The sequence below is a fragment of the Pristis pectinata genome, chromosome 15 (assembly GCF_009764475.1).
Source record: "Pristis pectinata isolate sPriPec2 chromosome 15, sPriPec2.1.pri, whole genome shotgun sequence".
Classification (NCBI taxonomy): Eukaryota; Metazoa; Chordata; class Chondrichthyes; order Rhinopristiformes; family Pristidae; genus Pristis; species Pristis pectinata.
The window spans coordinates 15,005,909-15,026,825 of record NC_067419.1 but is presented as its reverse complement, the minus strand read 5'-3'; the positions used below and the strand labels follow the sequence as shown (position 1 = coordinate 15,026,825).

The 20,917-nt window shown below is 41.1% G+C and overlaps 1 protein-coding gene across 2 annotated transcripts in view; it reads right to left on the bottom strand.

The window, feature by feature from the left end:
- The window catches only part of scube1 (signal peptide, CUB domain, EGF-like 1), a 266,620-nt gene that overhangs the window by 78,471 nt on the left and 167,232 nt on the right, over positions 1-20,917 (bottom strand). For both annotated transcript variants that reach the window (XM_052029992.1, XM_052029991.1), the window contains one exon: positions 12,518-12,634. In XM_052029992.1, the coding sequence (XP_051885952.1) occupies positions 12,518-12,634 (117 nt within the window). The remainder of the gene's footprint in view (positions 1-12,517; positions 12,635-20,917) is intronic.

Here is a 20,917-nt window from a genome sequence, read left to right as displayed (position 1 = left end):
GATGCCTGGTATTTGGAAGAGTATCGGTGATACTGGGTAGCTAAAAAGTGTTGTTCTTTCTCTAGGTATCAATGTCTGCGATTACCAGAAGGTCATTGAAAATTTCCTTCAACATCAAGATAACTGACAGAAGGATTAGGCTAGATGCCTGGATTTTTGGTGGTTTCTATTGAATTTGATAATCTCCATTCAGAGTTCTGAAGGGTTTTCAGCCAATAAAACAAGACTGCTTTTGATAGTAGAAGGGATGGTAACCAGAGGACCGAGATTTAAGGTGTTCAACAGAATAACCAGACCTGGCATATGGAAAGTTTTTTTTAAACAAACTTAATGAGTTGCCACAATCTGGAAGTTACCGCCTGAAGGAATGTTGAGTGCCGATTTAGCAGTTACTTTCAAAAGAACGTTGTTTAAATATTTGAAGGGAACAAATGTTCAAACCCAGGGGGATAAAGCAGGGATAGAACAAGTTAATAGCCTGACTGAAGGGTTGACACAGACACAATTATATAGAATGCTGTTTGCTTCTATATAAAAGGGGATGGGTTGTAAGACTGCTTTATTGCAAAGTTGTTATTGAAAATGTTCTATCTGAAACAATCTTTAAAATACAAATGAATAATAGCTTTTTAAAATGAAGTGGATACATGAAAAAGACATAAGGTATAGGGGAAGGGCAGAGGAGCAGGACTGAGTGGAGAGATGTTCAGAGGTCAGTGCGGTGGGTTAAACGATCTCCTTCTGGGATGTAGAATTTTATAGGAGGAATTCCTGTGATCCCCTGATCTCTCACTGCAACATCAGCAAAATATCAACAGAAATCCGAACAAAACTATGGAGATGGCCATTTTTAACAAGAACAATTCAGTGGGCTGGAAATTCTCTTGTTGAGTGCAATACTTGGTGTGCTATGTGAATGTCAACTTCTGCAAATTAGATCCGGGTCCTTTATGTGTGGGATGTGCATACACACAGCGGGCCCCTATAGAGACTTCAAATGTCTTTCAATGTGTGTTTTGATGTCACATGTAAAATTATTGTGTGCACGGGGGCAACTTGCACCAAAGCAGATCTTAACTGGAGGCAAAGAGGACTTCACCTTGGATCAATGCTGTGAAGTCTGGGATACCTTTTGTATTATTGCAGGTTATTCCTCTATGTAGACTTCTTGGTGTTCACTCCTTCCACCATAGCTGCTGATGTCTTAAGAGCCTTGTCATGCATCTGCCTCTGAACCTCAATGCTCAAGTTATCAACTCCTCCTTGTCATCCAATAATAGACCTTGACCAACCCTGATTCTCCCTTCCCCTTCCTCCCATCCCTCAATGTGATCTGCAGCCTGCCTGTCTTCCACTGCCAGCTCTGTAATGGTGGAATTGTGATTGAACCTCATTTGTTGCACAAGGTAGCCTTCACCATAGTGCATAATGTCTTGGGCCTCACTCAGAATTTTAATGTTGATTGGCTTTGTGTGAAACCTCCCACACAGCACTCCATTTGGAGAATTACCAGTCCTTTGTAGAGAGCACAGTGTAGAGAGCAGTAGAATGGAGACCCAGGTTCAATCCTCTCCACGTTCAAATATCCTCTGCATGTATTTCCTGTGACTGCGTGAGATTCCTCCAGGTGCTCTGATTTTCTCCCGCATCCCAAAGATCTGCATATTGGTAAGTAAATTGGCCACTGTCAATTGCCCCTAATATGGAAATGAGTGGTAGAATCTGAGAGATGTTGGTAGGATTGTGGGGAGATTAAAAAGTGGGATTGATGCAGAATTAGCGTAGATGGTCAGTGCAGAGGAGGTGGGCTGAAGGCCCTGTTTCCATGCTGTATCACTCCATAACCCTTTTGTGCATCTTCATGAAGTGCATTGGTGTCACTATGGATAGACTGATGAGTCCAAGGAGATGACCTGGTGAAAGATGGATTTGATGCCAATGCCACTGAAAGGCACCTACAAAACCCTTTACAGGGAGTATTTGATGGTGCTGATAGTTATGGTATAAAGTTATTTGTATTGTTCAGTGTAGCATAGATCCTAAATGTAGTACCACAAAGGGATTTGAAAAAAATACATCTCAGATTCTAAGGAACTGACATTTGACCCCATCAGACCAAGAGACAATCCCATTTTCCAGCTGTAACCTTTAGGCATACCAGAAGAATATCAGAGTCTCTGTTTTCCCAGCTCAGGGCATAAATGCTACACAATTATCAGAAATACTTATTAACTGATTAGCCAGGCATGGATGGAAACACAATGTGTTCCTACGTTTAATTTAGAAGTCACTGGGGTGAAAGACTTGCATCAGAGGTTCTGGTGGTAATCCTTATTTGATTGGCATCCCTTGTCCTGAATGGTGAAGGGATTCCACTTTAGATCCATATCAACACCTTTCAGGCACAAAACCAGTCAAGGGCAAAATTGTTAAAGTAATGGGTCAGAAGAGCTGCCCTGATGATTTACAGTCAGCAGTGTATTTAACAGTGAACTCATCAATCATAAGCTTTAAGCAGAAATTGCTTAATCCTGTAGTAACAGGCAGATAAAATTTGTAAGATATTTTCTGAAACCAGCTGCTTTTACGAATGGCGAACAAGGGTTACAGCAGAACTGCATCTGAAAATAATCATGTCAATTCGGTTGTTTGCCATATGGAGAGTAATTTAGAATATTAAGATGTAAGTTTGCTTGACATATACCATATGTCAAAGCTACCATATTAAAGTCTTAAAATAACATCTCCCCCCAAAGTTCATTGGTACACAGAAGAAAGGGGAGGTTAGCACAACATTAAGTGTTGGCAGCAGTATAAATCGAGAAAGAATGAGCCAGAGATCATGGTTCACATCAGTATGAACAACACAAGGGGTGGGGCACGCTTTGAGATCTGAAGTCAGACTTTCAGAAACTAGGGAAGGAGTTAAAAAGTAAAAAAGTAGGACCTTGAAGGTTGTAATCTCAGGATTACTCCTGGTGTCACATGCATGTGAAAGGAGAAAGTAGGTTGATTACAGCGTGTGGGAGAGAGGAGTTCAGATTCTAGGGGTTCATTGAGACCAGCTCAGAGGCAAATTGAACTTGCTTGAGATGGATGGATTGCACCTCAACATACATGGCATCAATACCCTTATGAGAATGTTCACAAATGTAGTTGGAGAACACTTAAAATGACCCAGTAGGGGGCAGGCATCAGCCTTTGGCTTTACCAAGAAAGAAGGTACGTAAATGAGTGTGAATGTCAGATAGCACGAGAGTAGGAATTAGTGGAGTAGTTAGGCAGGAATAGGTGAAGACTTTTTAAGGATGTATTTGTTCACGTGATGTGGACATAGCTGGTAATGTTGTGTTTTATTGTCCACCCCTATTTGCCCTTGAACTGAGAAGAAAAGCCAAACATCAACCTCTTTGGTGCTTAAGCACACAAAATTCTGGGGATACTCAACAAGTCAGGCAGCATCTATGGAGAGAAAAACAGTCATATTGCAGCATATTAAGGCCCTTCGTCGGAACTGGGAAAGTGAGAAGTGTACAAGTTTCAGAGGGGGAGGGGTGCAGGGAACAAAGGGAATGACTGTGATTGGGTGGAGACTGAAATTGTCCAGGTGACAAAATTGGATTTAGTACCATCTAATAAAAGGGAATGAATGCTAATTAATCACAATCAGTAATCTCTAACCGGCATTCATTTGCCTCTCATAGATGGCACCAAAAGTTGTTGATTTCCACTCCATCCCAAACATTCCCTTTGTTCTGGCCACCCTGCTCCTCTCTGCAGTTTAAAACTCTCTTGTTTTTCTCCCCCACTTTCTCAGTTCCAATGAACAGTCATTGACCCGAAATGTTTACTCTACCTTTTTCTCTACAGATGCTGCTTAACCTGTTGAGTATTCCCAGCATTTTCTATTTTTTTTCAGATTTCCAGCTTCTGCAGTCTTCCGCGGTTCAAGCACATCGGTGAATTTAGAGTCACATTTAGGTCACACAATCATGGTAAGGGGATTAGTTTGGGTTTTTACAACAGTCTAACTACAATCATACTTTTCATAGAATCATATAACAGTACAGCACAATACAGGCCCTTCGGCCCACAATGCTGTGCCGACCTCTAAACCTTGCCTAAGACTATCTAACCCCTTCCTCCCACATATCCCTCTATTTTAAATTCCTCCATATGCTTATCTAGTAATCTCTTGAATTTGACCAATGTACCTGCCTCCACCACCGCCCCAGGCAGCGCATTCCATGCACCAACCACCCTCTGCGTAAAAAACCTTCCTCTGATATCTCCCTTGAACTTCCCACCCATTACTTTAAAGCCATGCCCTCTTGTATTGAGCATTGGTGCCTTGGGAAAGAGGCGCTGGCTGTCCACTCTGTCTATTCCTCTTAATATTTTGTACACCTCTATCATGTCTCCCCTCATCCTCCTTCTCTCCAAAAAGCCCTAGCTCCCTTAATCTCTCCTCATAATGCATACTCTCTAAACCAGGCAGCACCCTTTCCAATGCTTCCACATCCTTCCTATAATGAGGCAACCAGAACTGGACACAGTATTCCAAGTGTGGTCTAACCAGAGCTTTGTACAGCTGCAATCATTACCTCGTGGCTCTTAAACTCGATCCCACGACTTATGAATGCTAACATCCCATAAGCTTTCTTAACTACCCTATCCACCTGTGAGGCAACTTTCAGTGATCTGTGGATATGAACCCCCAGATCCCTCTGCTCTTCCACACTACCCTGAATCCTGCCATTAACTTTATACTCTGCCTTGGAGTTTGTCCTTCCAAAGTGTACCACCTCACACTTCTCTGGATTGAACTCCATCTGCCACCTCTCAGCCCAGCTCTGCATCCTATCAATGTCCCTCTGCAATCTTCGACAATCCTCCACACTATCCACAACACCACCAACCTTTGCGTAGTCTGCAAACTTGCCAACCCACCCTTCTACCCCCCATCCAAGTCATTAATAAAAATCACAAAAAGTAGAGGTCCCAGAACCGATCCCTCTGGGACACCACTAGTCACAGCCCTCCAATCTGAATGCACTCCCTCCACCACAACCCTCTGCTTTCTACAGGCAAACCAACTCTGAATCCACACTGCCAAGCTTCCCTGGATCCCATGCCCTCTGACCTTCTGAAGAAGCCTACAGTGTGGAACCTTGTCAAATGCCTTACTAAAATCCATGTAGACCACATCTACTGCACTACCCTCATCAATCTGCCTGGTCACCTCCTCAAAGAACCGTATCAGGCTTGCGAGACATGATCTGCCCTTCACAAAGCCATGCTGGCTGTCCCTGATCAGACCATGATTCTCTAAATGCTCATAGATCTTATCTCTTAGAATCCTTTCCAACAGCTTGCCCACCACAGACGTAAGGCTCACTGGTCTGTAATTCACTGGACTATCCCTACTACCTGTTTTGAATAAGGGGACAACATTTGCCACCCTCCAATCCTCCGGTACCATTCCTGTGGACAACGAGGACTCAAAGATCCTAGCCAAAGGCTCAGCAATCTCCTCTCTCACCTCACGTAGCAGCCTGGGGAATATTCCGTCAGGCCCCGGGGACTTATCTGTCCTAATATTTTTTAACAGCTCCAACACATGCTCTCTCTTGATATCAACATGCTCTGGAACATTAACCTTACCAACACTGTCCTCAGCGTCATCAAAGCTCCTCTCCTTGGTGAATACTGAAGAGAAGTATTCATTGAGGACCTCACCCACTTCCACGGCTTCCAGGCACATCTTCCCACCTTTGTCTCTAATCGGTTGTACCTTTACTCTCGTCATCCTTCTGCTCTTCACATAAGTGAAAAATGCCTTGGGGTTTTCCTTAACCCTACTCACCAAGGCCTTTTCATGTCCCCTTCTTGCTCTCCTCAGCTCGTTCTTAAGTTCCCTGTTACTGTTGCTAGAACAAACTTTTTCAAATTAAATCCAAATTTATTTAACTACTTTAAGTTCTTTAGCTGTCATTGTGGGATTTGCATTCGCAGCTCCTGGTCAATGGTCTACAATTCTGGTTGCTAAACTAGTAATTTAACCAGTACACTACCACATCCCATATAATCACACCAGGAAAATTGGATGGATTCTGCAGTTGATATAGTGCAGCAGGTTGCTTCCAGGCTGCTAACTTGCAAATTATTTCAATATCTTAATAATTTAATTTTTAAGAAGTAAATTTTTCAAAACGGTTGTAATGTTCAAATGGAAAGGATAAACTGCCCTTCATTTTCAATTGGTAGAAATAGCTGCTTGTTTTTTGTTTGAGCACTTGATAATAATCTTGTCCTTGAACTAAGCCTCAACTAAATCTCCTTGAATAGACCTTCGTAGACACAAAGCTAACTTGAATAAATTATGTTCCACTTGCCTTTCCTGAAGTGATTATCTAAAGAATGGCCTAGGAAGATTTATTTTATATATCTGCAGAGTGTTAGCTGATCTAATTTGTCAGCAGCTTTGGGTTTCAGGTGCAGTGCTGGGACATTCAGCCATGCAATTTCTGCTCTTTAAGCTATGAAAAGGGAAGAGAACCCAGAGACACACTGATTGAACACAATATGGTGTAATCTTTGTCAGAAAGAGATGCTTATAAAATGTCTGTTCCATGAAAATTGGTACATGACCATTGTTGTATGGGGCAGCATACAATAACAGAAGTTCCACTGTATAACGTTCAAGTTTTCTTTCATACGTCTTCAAATTTTTGAAACAACACTGACAGAATATGTTACATATGCATTTAAATGTAAACAGGTTCCTTCTGGGCAAATCTATTCAGAAACTTATTCTTAAACTGGTCAATAGAAGTATGCTAAGCATGGATAGTAGGCAAAAATCCAAACTGACCAAACAAGGTCTGATTAAATAACTGGGTTGGGATTGAATTGGGAAAAGCTTCAGTGTAAGCAAAATTCTTATTTCCAAATGTTGTCGTTTATACACTTAATGATGATACCAGATTGGAATTCAACTTTCTCACTACAGTTCCATGAAAATCACAGAAAGAAACAACTAAGACAAGATGATAAGATTTGAGTTAAATAGAAGAAAAGTTCCATGAAAATCACAGAAAGAAACAATTAAGACAAGATGATAAGATTTGAGTTAAATAGAAGAATAGGATAGAGTCAGAGCATGAATTTTTTGGGTGGGCCAGGTGGATTACATAAATCAATAACTCATGCTTAATTATAGAGGAGAATCAAGGGCCAGAACAGGTGAAAAGGGGTTTATAAAGGGTGAAAAAATAACGTAGTATGGGCAGGATTTTCCTCCATGATTGTACCAAACAAGCAAGAATATGCTGTGTGAAAATATGCACAGTTAGGCCTCCTGTCATGGTGCCACCACACTGTCCTGATCAAGGACTTCTATGTTGTTGGCCATTGCTGACCAATCCAATGCATTCAAATAGCAGCAAGGATTAAGGTTCATAAATTTACAAGTTTTCCCTCTAATACAAAAGTCTGCATTAGGTCTTGAGTTCCTATTGGAGGGATAAGTTCTTTGAGGTGACATCCTTACTTCCTAATTTGATCTCCAATAATCTAATTGTGTAGGTAAGCCCTGGTCTCTATTTACGCTGTGAAATGGGCAGGCACGGTAGTGTAGCGGTTAGAGTAACGCTTTACAGCGCCAGTGACCCGGGTTCAATTGCGGCCACTGTCTGTAAGGAGTTTGTACGTTCTCCCCTTGTCTGTGTGGGTTTCTTCCATCATTCCAAAGACGTACGGGTTAGGAAGTTGTGGGCATGCTATGTTGGTGCCGGAAGCGTGGCGACACTTGCGGGCTGCCCCCAGAACACCCTGCACAAAAGATGCATTTCGCTGTGTGTTTCGATGTACATGTGACGAATAAAGATATCTTATAAATGACAGTTTTTGTCATTTTTGGGAGTATTTTCATCCCTTAACCTTATTCCAGTGTGCTTGGGAACAGCAACAGAAGTGTCACAATGTAGTGCATAGAGGTGAGAAAAGAGCATCATAAGTACCACTTCAGCACCAATGGTATTTCCCATTGGACGGATGACAGGCTCCCCCCTTCAGTGTCTTTCAAGCTTCAGCTCTTGAAGACAAAATCAAGAAGCTTAATGTTTCCATCTGCCACAACCTTTTCACTTATGTTTTCAAATGGCTCAAGAATTCCTATGTGACAGTTTGCAGACTAAAGTGGTCCTTAATACATTCCATGCAATGAGTGTGTGGAGAAGATGTGTGTGAATGAGACTGGGGAGTAAAAGGGACAAAGGCATAGATGTTGTTTGCAGTGGTGACCTTTAATATTGCTGAAAATGTTGCTCTATTTCTAACCCACAAGGTCTCTAACCCACAAGGAACTCGGACTGTCCCTTTTCAAAGACAATTCCCCTCTGCTACTGGCTCTGTCAGTATTGGAAAATATTGGAACTTAAATAATGAAGGATAATGTGCTTCAGGCGCAATATTCTCTCCACAGAAACCCTTCTTTGGCCTTCACTTGTTTATAAAATCATTTTTAGTCGGAGTACAGACATCATTCTCCAGGACTGCAAAATGAATTGCACTTCTGAAGTTTGGAACAGTCCAGCTTTAAGAAAACAAAGTATCCAGATTAGAATTTAACTAGCTTTTAATGTCTAAAGTCAGAGGGAAAGCTGAATGCAGACTTGAAATTTGGCACACAGACCAATTTGGCCTTCATATGAACGGTTTTGAAAGATGTACAAAAATGAAGTTAATCCTTTTTGTCAGAGCAAGGAAGATTGGTGGACAACTCAGTTAACAGTTTCTGGCAGAATGCTGTTTGGGAAATAATTTGGCAATTTTATCACAGGCCTTATTTCCTGGCCCTATTGCTTATTTCACAATAGTGGATCTGTTTACACAGGTCTTAACTTGCATCTTGGTTGTTTATTTAATGATCCATACAGGAAAGGGCTCATGTATGGATATTTATTCGAGAAAAACTTGGGAGCTTTGGGTTGTTTAGTTGGGAAATCCGTCAAGGTCCATCTAATTCGCATTGTACATCCTCTATATTTTATGACGCATTGCTAATGGAGTTGTTGACTTATTATGGGAATCAGTCAAAATTGGCACTAACCTGGCACTTGAAACCACCACCTTCTAACCTGGTTGGGTTAATAACATTGTAACCCATCCAGAGAAATGAGAAGCCAAATTATATTTCTGATATTTTACTTCTTTGACTGGCATTAGCAGCTCACTTATTTAGCAAAGAGATTGTGGTTTTGTTCTTAATGAGACCCTTTGAATTAGGCAGAGTAAGTTTAACCACTTGTCCACTTTCCCTTTGCCCTGAGTGAGAAGGACATGAATGTCGTTAACATTTCCCTGCAGGTTGAAAAATCAAAACTAGTGGTCTTTTCAAGCGTCCTTTTGCTGGCTAAAGAAATTAATAGTGCAAACCTGGGAATAAATCAGTCAGTGAAGATGTCTGCCTTTCTACACCACAGCTCTCCCTGGATATACTGAAAAATTAGGATAAACTGGCAAAATTAAGTGTTTTATTAAAAGGAAAATACATGCCCAGAGATCCACCTCCAGTTGATGGTGCTAAATGTGCACCCATGGATTTTGGAGGCAGAGGGCAATGCACTGATGTGTCTATTTAGGCCATTTATTACCACTGACCAGGGATGGATCTCAAGGCAAGTTTTTTTTTAAAAAAGCTGTGTTTACATGCTTCAAAGATTCTCTGGGTGCAATACAATGAGGTGAGTGATATTTTCAACTTCATACAATAAAAAAAATAACCTATTGTTAAAATTGTTGTGTAAGAGTAATAATGTTTACAAGTACGGTTCATTGAGTCTGAATAACTACTGACTCAGAAACCCCTAACCATAGCCTTGTTATGAAAAAGTTACTGCTGTTTTGTTGGTTCTCAGTGTCAACCAATGCCAACCTTCTCAGTGAGCAAGTCCCACTCCAGAATTGCAAGTAAAAAACTTTCCAATGAGGTAATGAAGTGTCAGAGAAGCAACCTTTCAGATAACATGTTAAACTTAAGCCATCCTGCTTTTTTGGGTGGACACAATAGATCTCTGCAAATCTTTTCCAAAGTTTCAATAGGGTTAGCCTCACTAGACTAGCTAATATTTATCTCCTGTGGGCTGGCTAATATTTGTCCATCAAATAAATTTGCTGCCCTGATTCCCAAACTGCAACAAGTGACTGTTTCAAATGTATTGTAATGCCCCTGAAGTGTTTTAGAAGTTCTGATATGGATGTGAAGTGTACTATGTTAGTGCAAGTTGTCTGTTTCTCTAGTTACTTCTACTATTGGTTGCATACTGCAATCTTAGATTTCTGTATCTTCAGAGTAAATTCAAACTCAATTGTGCGACTGGACAAAGTGAATGAATTTGCAAAATTGACTGGATCAAATGCAAATGAGAAACATATCTCACAGAAACAAATACTTTGAGATGCAGTCAGTCAAATTTCAAATGCCACCGTTGACTCCTGGTAACCCAATGGACTTCTCTCTAAGACCGTCCACTGCTGGTGATCACCCAAAGCTACTATTCTTCTGGCTTCTTGATCTTCTTTGAAATCTTCACAATCCTCTTCTTCCACTTCCTTCACTTCTACAGTTATAATCATCTTTCCCATTTGCTCAAATCACGCATCAAAATATATCACTCTCTGCTTGACTACCATGGTCTCAAAAAAAACCTATTTTTTTCCCTGGCCTGAATGGTTGGTTGTCATTACTGTCCATGGGATTTTAAGCAAACTTCTTCAGCATCACATTTCAGATGAGTTGATAGGACATAATGTATGAGTAATCCGAGATCAGATTGAGCAGATCTGATTAGATTGTGACTTTAGAGCAATGGCTCCTTCACAGAGGACTTTCTCATTTCATATCAGTTGTAAACTAACCGCCTCAATTGTTTTGCATTGCTCATCTTTGAGTTTGTTGGATTCTAGCCCTTTTAAATCTGATAATTTAATTTGAATAGACTCTCAGTTTCGAAGTCTGACATGCAATAAGCCCATACTTAGGACATGCTTTGAAGTAATTATTTTTTCCCTGCACTTTGATTAGCTGGTTATACATGTTAAAATTACAAACAATACTTAGTTCTCATAAAAGCCAAAGTACAGAGATGTGTTTGTGGGACCAATGAAAAAAAATCAAAATTTCCCTTCCCCTCTAGGCACACTAGTTTAAAGTGGGAGAAATCCAATGATGCATGCTAATTCTCGTACTACACATCCATTCTTATTCAGCCATCTATTTATGCCATGAAATGTTGATAAATAACATCTGCAGTTAGCAATCAAAGCAAATATAATTCATGGCGTCATTACTGATTTTACCATGTGCATTGCAATTTCATCTATAATGTAAACATTTCTGAATAGGGAGGTCTGATCAACAGGTCATTTTGGGGCCACTTTAGCACACCTATCAGGAAATGTTCATGGAAGCTACCTCCTTGGGATTCAGGCCTGCAGAGAGTTAAATCATGCATTGCAACATCTCCAGGATGAATATCATCTGTTTTGCAGTCCACATTCACACATATAATTCTATGCAGACACTGTTTGCATCAGGCAAATTGCTGTCACCTACTTTTGCTGTATGCTTCCTCCACTTATGGTCCCATGCCACACCTCTGATTATCCTTACTTTTATTCTTGCACTGCTCTTATGATCTTAGTCTCCTGCCTGTTTAGCCAAGGGGAAAGCATCTAGTGATATTCTTAAGTTCTCCAAAAACTTTGATTTTTTTTGTCATTTCATTACTGATTTAAGTTTCACGAATACACCTGAATCTGCACATGAAATTCTGCCTTGGAAAACTGAATGCAAGGATATATTTCGATTTCAGCCTGTCTGAAGCCAACCAATTCCCATTCTTGCATAAATTGCACCAAATATCAAAAAACAGATTCCTTTATCCTGAAAATAGTAGATCATAAAATTTATTTGAATCACCAAAATCAAGAGAAAGAATAATTGTGTAAACTTACTAAAAACCAGGAGCAATTGTAGGTTAAGTAGCATGAATGGCCTTTTATAATGAATGGGTGGCATGGTAGCGTAGCGGTTAGCACGACGCTATTACAGCGCCAGCGATCGGGGTTCGATTCCCATCGCTGTCTGTAAGGAGTTTGTACATTCTCCCGTGTCTGCGTGGGTTTCATCCGGGTGCTCCGGACTCCCCCCACATTCCAAGGATTTACGGGTAGGTTAATTTGGGTTTAAAATGGGCGGCGTGGACTCATTGGGCTGGAAGGGCCTGTTATCACGCTGTAAATAAAATTTAATATTTAAATTTACAATAATTTTGTGTGAACTTTTTCAGAGAATGAACATATCTTCATTGTTCTGACGGAACAATAAACTACTATTTCCACATCAACCAGAGCTGTACTGCCTGTAGTTTATTTATCTAGAGGTTTACAATTTTTAGCACTACAAAAATCATTGAAGGCTAATGATGCATTTAAGAAAAAAACAGGAACTAACCTTTGCATGTTTTCCCATCAGGTTGCAGTGTGAATCCAACCGGACAGCTACACCGAACCCCTGTAGCAGTATCTTTGCACGTACGATCGCAGCCTCCATTATTCACAGCACACGTTTCTGTCAATAATAAATTCAATATGGAAAACATCATTAAGCTTCAGAAATATCAGATTGGCATCTAATTAAGAAGGCAAAAAATAATGAAAATTCCATTATCACCTAACCAGCAGAAGTCTCATATCAAGATGATTTATATTTAATAAATGAATAAGCAGCAACACATTCTGTGCAATGTGCATTTAATTTTCTTTATAATTTATCTTTATTCTTTATTGTGAAAATGCTGACTTATACTGGAGTGTAGTTACACAGGAGCAGTCAGGTACCTGACTCACTCAGATGCAGTTCACCTAGAACCCTTGATTATGGGCCAACTGATCCCAAGACCACTGTGGGGGTCCATCCTATAGAAGATTTGAGCAGGATAGTGACTAACCTTCCTCCTCAAAGCCCAGGGGCCCTGAAGGTAGGTGTAGTTCTCCATTACCTTCCAGCTGAACGCATCATATACTGGAATCAAACCAAGGACCTTCCTCACGTTGCTTCTTTTTCTGTACTAAGGTAATGAGCCACCAATGAAGGTTCTGTTTTCTAAATTTGGGACGGCTTTGGGATTGTCACTGATTTCTCACCAAGTGAAGTCATTGTGAGCGAATATCAGAACTTGGTTAATCACTTGATGAGGAGTAAACCAAGTGTACAATTCAACATCTGAAAACCTGGAACATCAAGGTAGCTGACATAATGCAAACTAGCCTGTGAAGAATCTTCCAGAAGTTAAACGTCCATGGATAAGGAAATGTGGACACATAAGTGTGGACACTACCAGAAGGCTCGGAAATGCAGTTGGACTTTTTTGGACATGCCTAATTTGCTAGATTTAGTATAAATGCCTTTGTTACGGACTCAGTGAAAGTCCCTTTAAGATAGAGAGTGTGTGTGTATGTGTGTGTGGGGCGTGCTTACGTCAATAGAAGATAAAGGACGTAATGACGTTGTTGAAGAAGTCAGAAGAAGAAGGAGAGAGAGAGAGAAGGGAGAGAGACACCAGCCTGCTTGTTTTCTCTATCGATGGATGAGAAACAATAACTGTGTTTGCCACTGAAATCCATGTATGGAAGTTGGAAGTAATCCGGTGGAGTTCACTTTGTTGCTGACCTGTAGAAGGAAACAGGTATTTGTGTGTGGACGACCACGGTTCGGATGCTTTTCGGGGTGAGGAAGTCACTACCGAGTAAACACTGAAGTGTCGTTTGGGTTCCATCGTGGAACATTTGGATTTCGTATGTACTCTCTCTATGTTTTTCTACATCTACATCTTATCTTCAGACAACGGTGGTTGTTGAAGAAGCCCTTGCTCATGTTTCACCTTATGGCTTGCGGAACTGAACTTTAAGAACCATTCCGGAACTGGGAGTTTTGGACTTTGTCACACACACACACGAAGAGTTTAGTTTTGGGGTTAACGTTCGAGGTTTAACATTTTTGAATTCTAACATACTAACATTTTTACTTTTATTTTACGTATTATCATAAGTAGTGATTAATAAAATAGTTTTTAACACTGAATCATGCTCAGTGTGTTTCTTTTGTTGCTGGTTTGTGACACCTTTTAAAGAGATGACCAGCTGCCCTAAGGAATTACATTTCCATCAGATGGAAGCACCAGTCTGTAGAGAATCTTCCATACCCTCATCATGGCCAAAAGGCTGGTGTCATGCATTTTATGGTGAGTTCCAACATTTGGTGGCAGGGACTCCTCTAGGTTCTGTTATTCCTACTCAGTCATTAATAGTGCCCTCGAGTACCCACAGGCATGCCTGGTTCAGCTTACTGATTCTGCCTCAGTAAGCCAATTTGACTGCAAGTGTCTACCGCCAATCTCTCTGAATCCAACTTGACCATAAAAACAGCCCGCCCACCTTTTCCACTATCCAGAGGGTATGGTTATCGTTTGGTTCTTGGAATAGTTAGGCTTAGTAACAAAGACATGAATGAGGACTTTCTCAGATGAGCCAAGGCAGGAGAAGACTTGAATGGAAGTAGTCTAAATATTGGTCTGGGTGAGACCTGAAACTCAATGCAGGGTTAAATATAACATCAAGACTGAGGAGAGTCTGATTCCGTTTCAGCCAATGGCCAGAAAGGAGGATGGAACTGGTGGCAAGAAGATAAAGCTTGCGATGGGGACTGATGGCGATAGCATTGGCCTCATTGATATTTAGTTGAAGGGAGTTTCTGCTCGTGCAGAAACGCATGCCTTGTTTTCTAATGGTGTTGCCAAGGAGCACCATGTAGATGAGCAACAGAAGGGGCCAAGGTTAGATCCATGAGGAGCACGTGATAACAGAATGTGTGTGGGAAAAGAAGCCATTAATGTCAATTCTCTGGCTACATCTGGAGAGATAAGGAGGGATCTGGACTTGTGTCATCTCATCCAGTTGGACAACACTGGTGAGCTCTTGCTGGAGGATGCTGCTGTCAACCATGTTAAAATTTACAGATAGGCTGGGAAACAAAAGGAGGAAAAGTAGCATAATGTGGGGATGGATCAAAGTAGCATGGTGAGGGTTTTCTGGACAAGATGAATTGCATGAGTGGGAAACAAGAGAGAACCTGGAGAAAGCTACAAGTTTAGGATTGGAGCTCTGAGGATGGGGGTGTAGGGGAGGAGATGGGAATGGAAATCATCAGAGGTTTGTCCTGTTGACAAGGGGAAGAGGGAAAAGCAGCAGAGCTTTGGTGGTCTCAATTGTGATGACAAGAGCCAAAGCTATTCATGAGCTGGTATTTATTATTTGGAGGTGTGGAGGAGAAGAGATGGCAAGAGGGGGGCAGTCAGTGGGGTGGGGGATGTGGTTAAGTAAATGGCTGACAGAATGATCTAATATTAAAAAGCAGTCTGACAGATAAGTGCAGGATCCAGAAGTGATTGTTTCAGATATGACAGCAAATGTTGAAAGCCATTTTCTACCATATCTTTTCCAATCTGGTGTGGGCGTTGAGGGTTGCACTGGGGAAACAGACAGGATGACAAGACAGTAATGGTTTTATTGGGGACATGGGTGTCAATGACGGAAGCAAGAGCCTGGTTGAGAGATTTCCGAGCTGCAGGGATCTGGGGGCAAATTGAGTGGCATAGGTCAGACAACTGAAAGGTCAATAACCTGAAACACTAAGCCAGAGTTTGGCAGGGAAAAGCCAACACTTCCACACACAACGAGCAGCATTCTTCTGTTGAACTGCCAGGAAGTTCAGAAGTTCCATGCATGTGTGCACAAAAGCTGAAGACTCAGCCATGTGGAATTATTTGCAGTATTTCTCACATCAGTGTTCTGTTGCTGGATCCTTCCTGGAATTCTCCTTCATTGACCTGAACAATTGGGAGCAAGTGGGTTGAAGGCTGATGTTTTCTGATTCAGATTTTACTGAACTGATTTTTGTGTTTCAGAGTTTTAACTGTTTTAATTTATGTTTGCTTAATTTTTAGTAGTTTTAGAATGCTTTTGGAAGTTTCTGAACATCAGACGATTGTAGTAGTGGCTAAACCTGGGGCCACAGCTTAGCTGGTAGTCGGTTTCCCGAGCAGGGCTTGCTCTGACTCTCCCAGGTGATGGGATTTACACCTGCCAGGTCCTGCTGTGCTGCAAAGCCTCATTACTCAGCCTGGAGCCAACTCCAATGTACAAACTGTTCACTGGGGCAGGGCAGGTGTGATCTTTTTTTTGACATTGGTCAGCAGTGAGTGTAGACGGATTGTTGCTGACTGCAAGTCCTGGGGCACTAACTTGTTTCTCTTCACAAGATGTTGTCTAAACCGCTGAGCATTTCCAACAATTTTTGCTTTTGGGAGAACATTATTTTGGGGGGCAAACACGGAGGAAGTAGTGTTGGCGAGAGGAAAGAAGATGTGTGTGGAGTGGAATCAGGGATGTCCCCATCTGTGATTGGGAATGGTAAGATCACATGAGATGGCAATGGCAGCAGGTGCCTGAAAATGTGGGTTGGTGGGTTTCCATGGAAAGAGGGGGAGGGGGAGGGGGAAGGGGAGAGATTAAAGAAGATGGGGGCAGTGAATTGAGAACAAAGAATTGACAGAGGACAACAATTTGCTAGATTCAGAGGCTGTGGGAGGAATAAAAAGGCACTAAAGTTGCACGAGAACATTTTTGTTGTACTTGGAAAGGTGTTATAGAATGAATTCAAACCAAATAACAGAATGCAAAAGATATTAAATAATTAAGGCAGCCATGACAACATGTTCTGCAATATCCAACATTATCCAAGATTGTACCTTCAGAAAGTTCAACCTTCAGTTCAAAGGACCACAGTCAGCTACAACAACTTTGCTTAACGGGCAAATGATGTACCAAATGAAACAAAAAGGTACTTTTAACAAATTAAGTAATTAAGCAGCCAGAAGAAATTAAAGGGGCATGATTGTTATCCATGGTGAAGAATGCAAACAGCCAACTAGAAAATTAAAACCCTGCCAACAACAGCAGAGAATCAAGGTAAGAGTCCTCCAAAAAAGGAAAAAATAAATGTGGCAAGCTGTAAACATCAAACAGGACAAAACTTCTGGCTGTTCTCAACAGGACGATCGTCTGCAGCAGCTAACAATGAACGCAAGAGCAAGATGAACCTCACATCAATGAAAGATGAAAAAAACACCTAAGACCCCAATTCTGGGAGCTCATGAAAGCTTCTTGCTGAGGGTGCTGAGGGCAGGTTATGGAAATTAAGTAACACACACAAAATACTGAAGGAACTCTGCAGGTCAGGCAGCATCTATGGAAGGAAACAGCATTTTGTGTGTGTTACTCCAGATTCCAGCATCTGCAGAATCTCTTGTGCCTCCACATGGAAATTAAGTATTGGATTAAAGCTCTGAATTTATAAAATTTCAAAGCTGGTTCTGACACCTCATTAACAGAGTACAGTGTTTTTGTGAGAACAATGAAAGCCAAAGCCTACTTTATGAAGCGTAATGCTGGATTTCCTAGCCTTATATCAGGCAGAGGAATTTCAGTTGCTAAGCATATGATGGATCCCTGAAGGTTATTGGTAAGTGAAATCAAGGGAAAACTAAGAGAAGTAACATAAAATAATAGAAATTAAAATGGTGCATGTTGCAATTGGACGGGCATTGCCCGTCCTAAAACCTACAAATGTAGATTGCGTCGGTGTGTGGACACATGATATACAGCAAAGACTGAAGTGATGTAGCACTATTTCAAATTGCACATATATTGCAAACCATCAACATCTACTCACCAATAAACTACTTATTCATGCTCATTTTAAGCTTTGCCTGGACTACATGGTTCATGTCTGAAACCTTGATTCAGACATGCACCCAAGAGCTCAGTGCTGGAGCAGAAACAAGAGTAACTGTTGCGATTTCAAGGCAACATTTGACCAAAGACCCAATGCATTAGTGGCCAAAGCAATATAAAAAGTGTAGCTAGAGTGAAAGGATGCTGGGTACAGTTCATAGAAACCAGTTGTCACGGGCTTTAGATGAAAGTGTCCTTAGACCAATTCATCATAATGAGTGGAATAATTTGCTGATAATTCCATAGTGATCAGCTATTGCTTAATAATGCAGTAACATAGGAAAATAGAGACTGGATAATAGACAGACTTAAATGACAAGTGACAGAAAACTCTGTACTTGACCTTTACTGTTATCAGCATTGCCAAATCCACCAACGTCTTGACAAGTTATCATTGATCATACACTGAACTGAACCAGCTATGTCAACGCATCAACAAAAGCGGAGAAGAGGCTGGGTGATTGCACATCACATGACCCTTCAAAGGCTCTCCAGAGCTATAAAACCAGAAATTTGATGGGATACTGATCAGTTGCTCATATGATCACAGCTGCAACAATGATCAAGAAGCTTTTCGTTGAGGACAGATGTTAATTTTGCCAGGCTCCACCAACTGAGCACAATACTGACCACCTTCACCAAAGACACAGTGTTACAACACATAAAAGCAAACAGGATGATAAGCTTTGATAGTTACAGTTCACATGCTAGAGTCAATAATCAAAGAGGAAATAACTAGTCATTTAGGAAAGTTGAATATAATCAAACCTAGTCAACATGGTTTTATATAAGGTAAATCACGCTTGACAAATTTGCTCAAGTTTCTTTGAGACCGTGACAGGGAGAGATGGTAGAGGGGAAGTTGTAGATGTAGTGTATTTAATTTCCAAAAGGCATTGGACAAAGTGCCACATAAGAGACTGGTGCATTAATTAATGAGTCCAAGGTATTGGAGGAAGTGTCTTAGATAGGAAATTGGCTGTCATATTGATATCAAAGAGTTGGAATAAATGGGTCCTTTTCAAGCTGGAAGGATGCAACTAGTTGAGTACCCCAGGGATTGGTTTTTGGCCCTCAATTGTTTACTATTTACATTAATGACCTGGAGGAAACAAAATACAAGGTTTCCAAGTTTGCCAACAATATGAAAATAGGTGGATGGGCATGTTGGGCTGAGGACATTGTGATTCTGCAATGGGATACAGATAGTGTGTGTGATTGGGCAAAAACAGACACTGAAAACGTGAGAAGTTTAGAGGGATCCAGGTGCTCTGGTGCATGAATCACAAAAAGTTAGCAGGTAGGTCTGACAAATAGTTAAGAAGGCACATGGCATTTTGGCCTTCATTGCAAAGGGGTTAGAGTTTAAAAATAGGAAGGGTGCAGGGTGTTGGCAAGGCCACACCTGGAATACTGTGCACAGTTTTGGTCCCCTTACTTAAAAATATATATAGTAGCATTGGAGGCAGTCCAAAGGCTAATTCATGGGGAAAAAAGGAATGGTGCTTGGAGTGTATTACATGAAATGGCATGGTGTGGGTAGGGATGAGGGGTTTATGTGGACAGGATATTAAGGGAGAAAAGGAGGCAGTGAAGTTTAAGTGAATGTGATAAACTGAACTGGTGGTTGAAATCACAGAATATGAAAAGTCTTTCAGTGCCGTGGTGACTGTTAAGTTCTAGTTAAGATGGTGGAACAAGGTGAGATGCTCAAAGAGTATTAAAGTCTCAGGGAAGGGGACATTTCAGCTGAAGGACTGTGTTTGACAGCACTGCCTCCATTGGGAGCTTAAGACTTTCAAGGAATATTTGGTGACATGACCTTCTGATTCAGAGATTGGAGTGCTACCATCAAGACAAGGTTGACACCAGTCCTCCCCTTAATACAATGAAATCAGGCCACAGACCTTCTTAACTTCTGAAATGTGAGGTTTCGCATGCAGTCAAAAGTCATCAAACATGTAACAGAATACACATCAGGAGCCTGGTGCACCAGATCTTGTTGAGGAGAACACTACGCAATTAAAGATAATGATGAAAATACTGCAAACATAAGATCTGAAGGCTTCTCATCTTAAAAAAAAATCAACCAAGCCAAAAGGACTTTCCATTATATGGATTGTTGTTTGGAGAAGATGGTACATCAAAACTTGTTAACAATCATCCCTCCCTATCGTATGACAAACTAGTGCAAAATCTCTAACAGCAGCTTACCAGTGAGGGACATATCTTTACCCCTCTGGACGAGACAGGGCGCAAGATCATTGGAAGAGCAAGAGGTGGTGGTGTTAAAACGAGAGTTTACTGTAGCCTGGTACTCAATCCGCCTTCAGGCTTCATCCTAAATCCACAAGTTCTGCTGATTTACAAGGAGGAGGCATTCATATATTCATTTTATTTTCCTTCCCCATCATAACCCCAGCATTAATTCCTTCTCCTTTCAGTGTCTCAGAATGAATCAGGCAGTGGTATTAGAATGAGAGAGCGAGGCTGAAGACATCACGACTTGATTTGAAACTCACAGATACCAATTCAAATATTGACCGCATGCATTATTATAGATTAGCTTTGAGGCACGATCTGGTCATGGTCAACTATCAGATTGAGTTGAGGAGAAGACTGGTACAGGTGCCAACTCCTCAGAAGGCAAGGTCACCAAAGATTTGTTTGTAGAGGACTCAGATGAGGATTTGAATGGAGCCATTTATAGAAGGTGGATGATCACTACGTACAATGAAGTGCTTGGTATATTAGCAAACAGACAGAAAGTTGACGAACATCATGGAGGTGAGAACCAGTCTTGGCTTGAACTTTGTACAGTGCTTGGGAATTGTGCTTCCTCACATGGAAGTGGTGGGTTCTCCACAAGATCCTTGTGGAGGTAACCTTAATGAAGTGACCGACATCCCACGTCTTAGCCTCCATTCAAGCAAAAACAACTCAACCCAAATGCGGAAGTGGAAGTCGCCATTTCCGCTACTGGTTGCCAAGCTCACTCGGA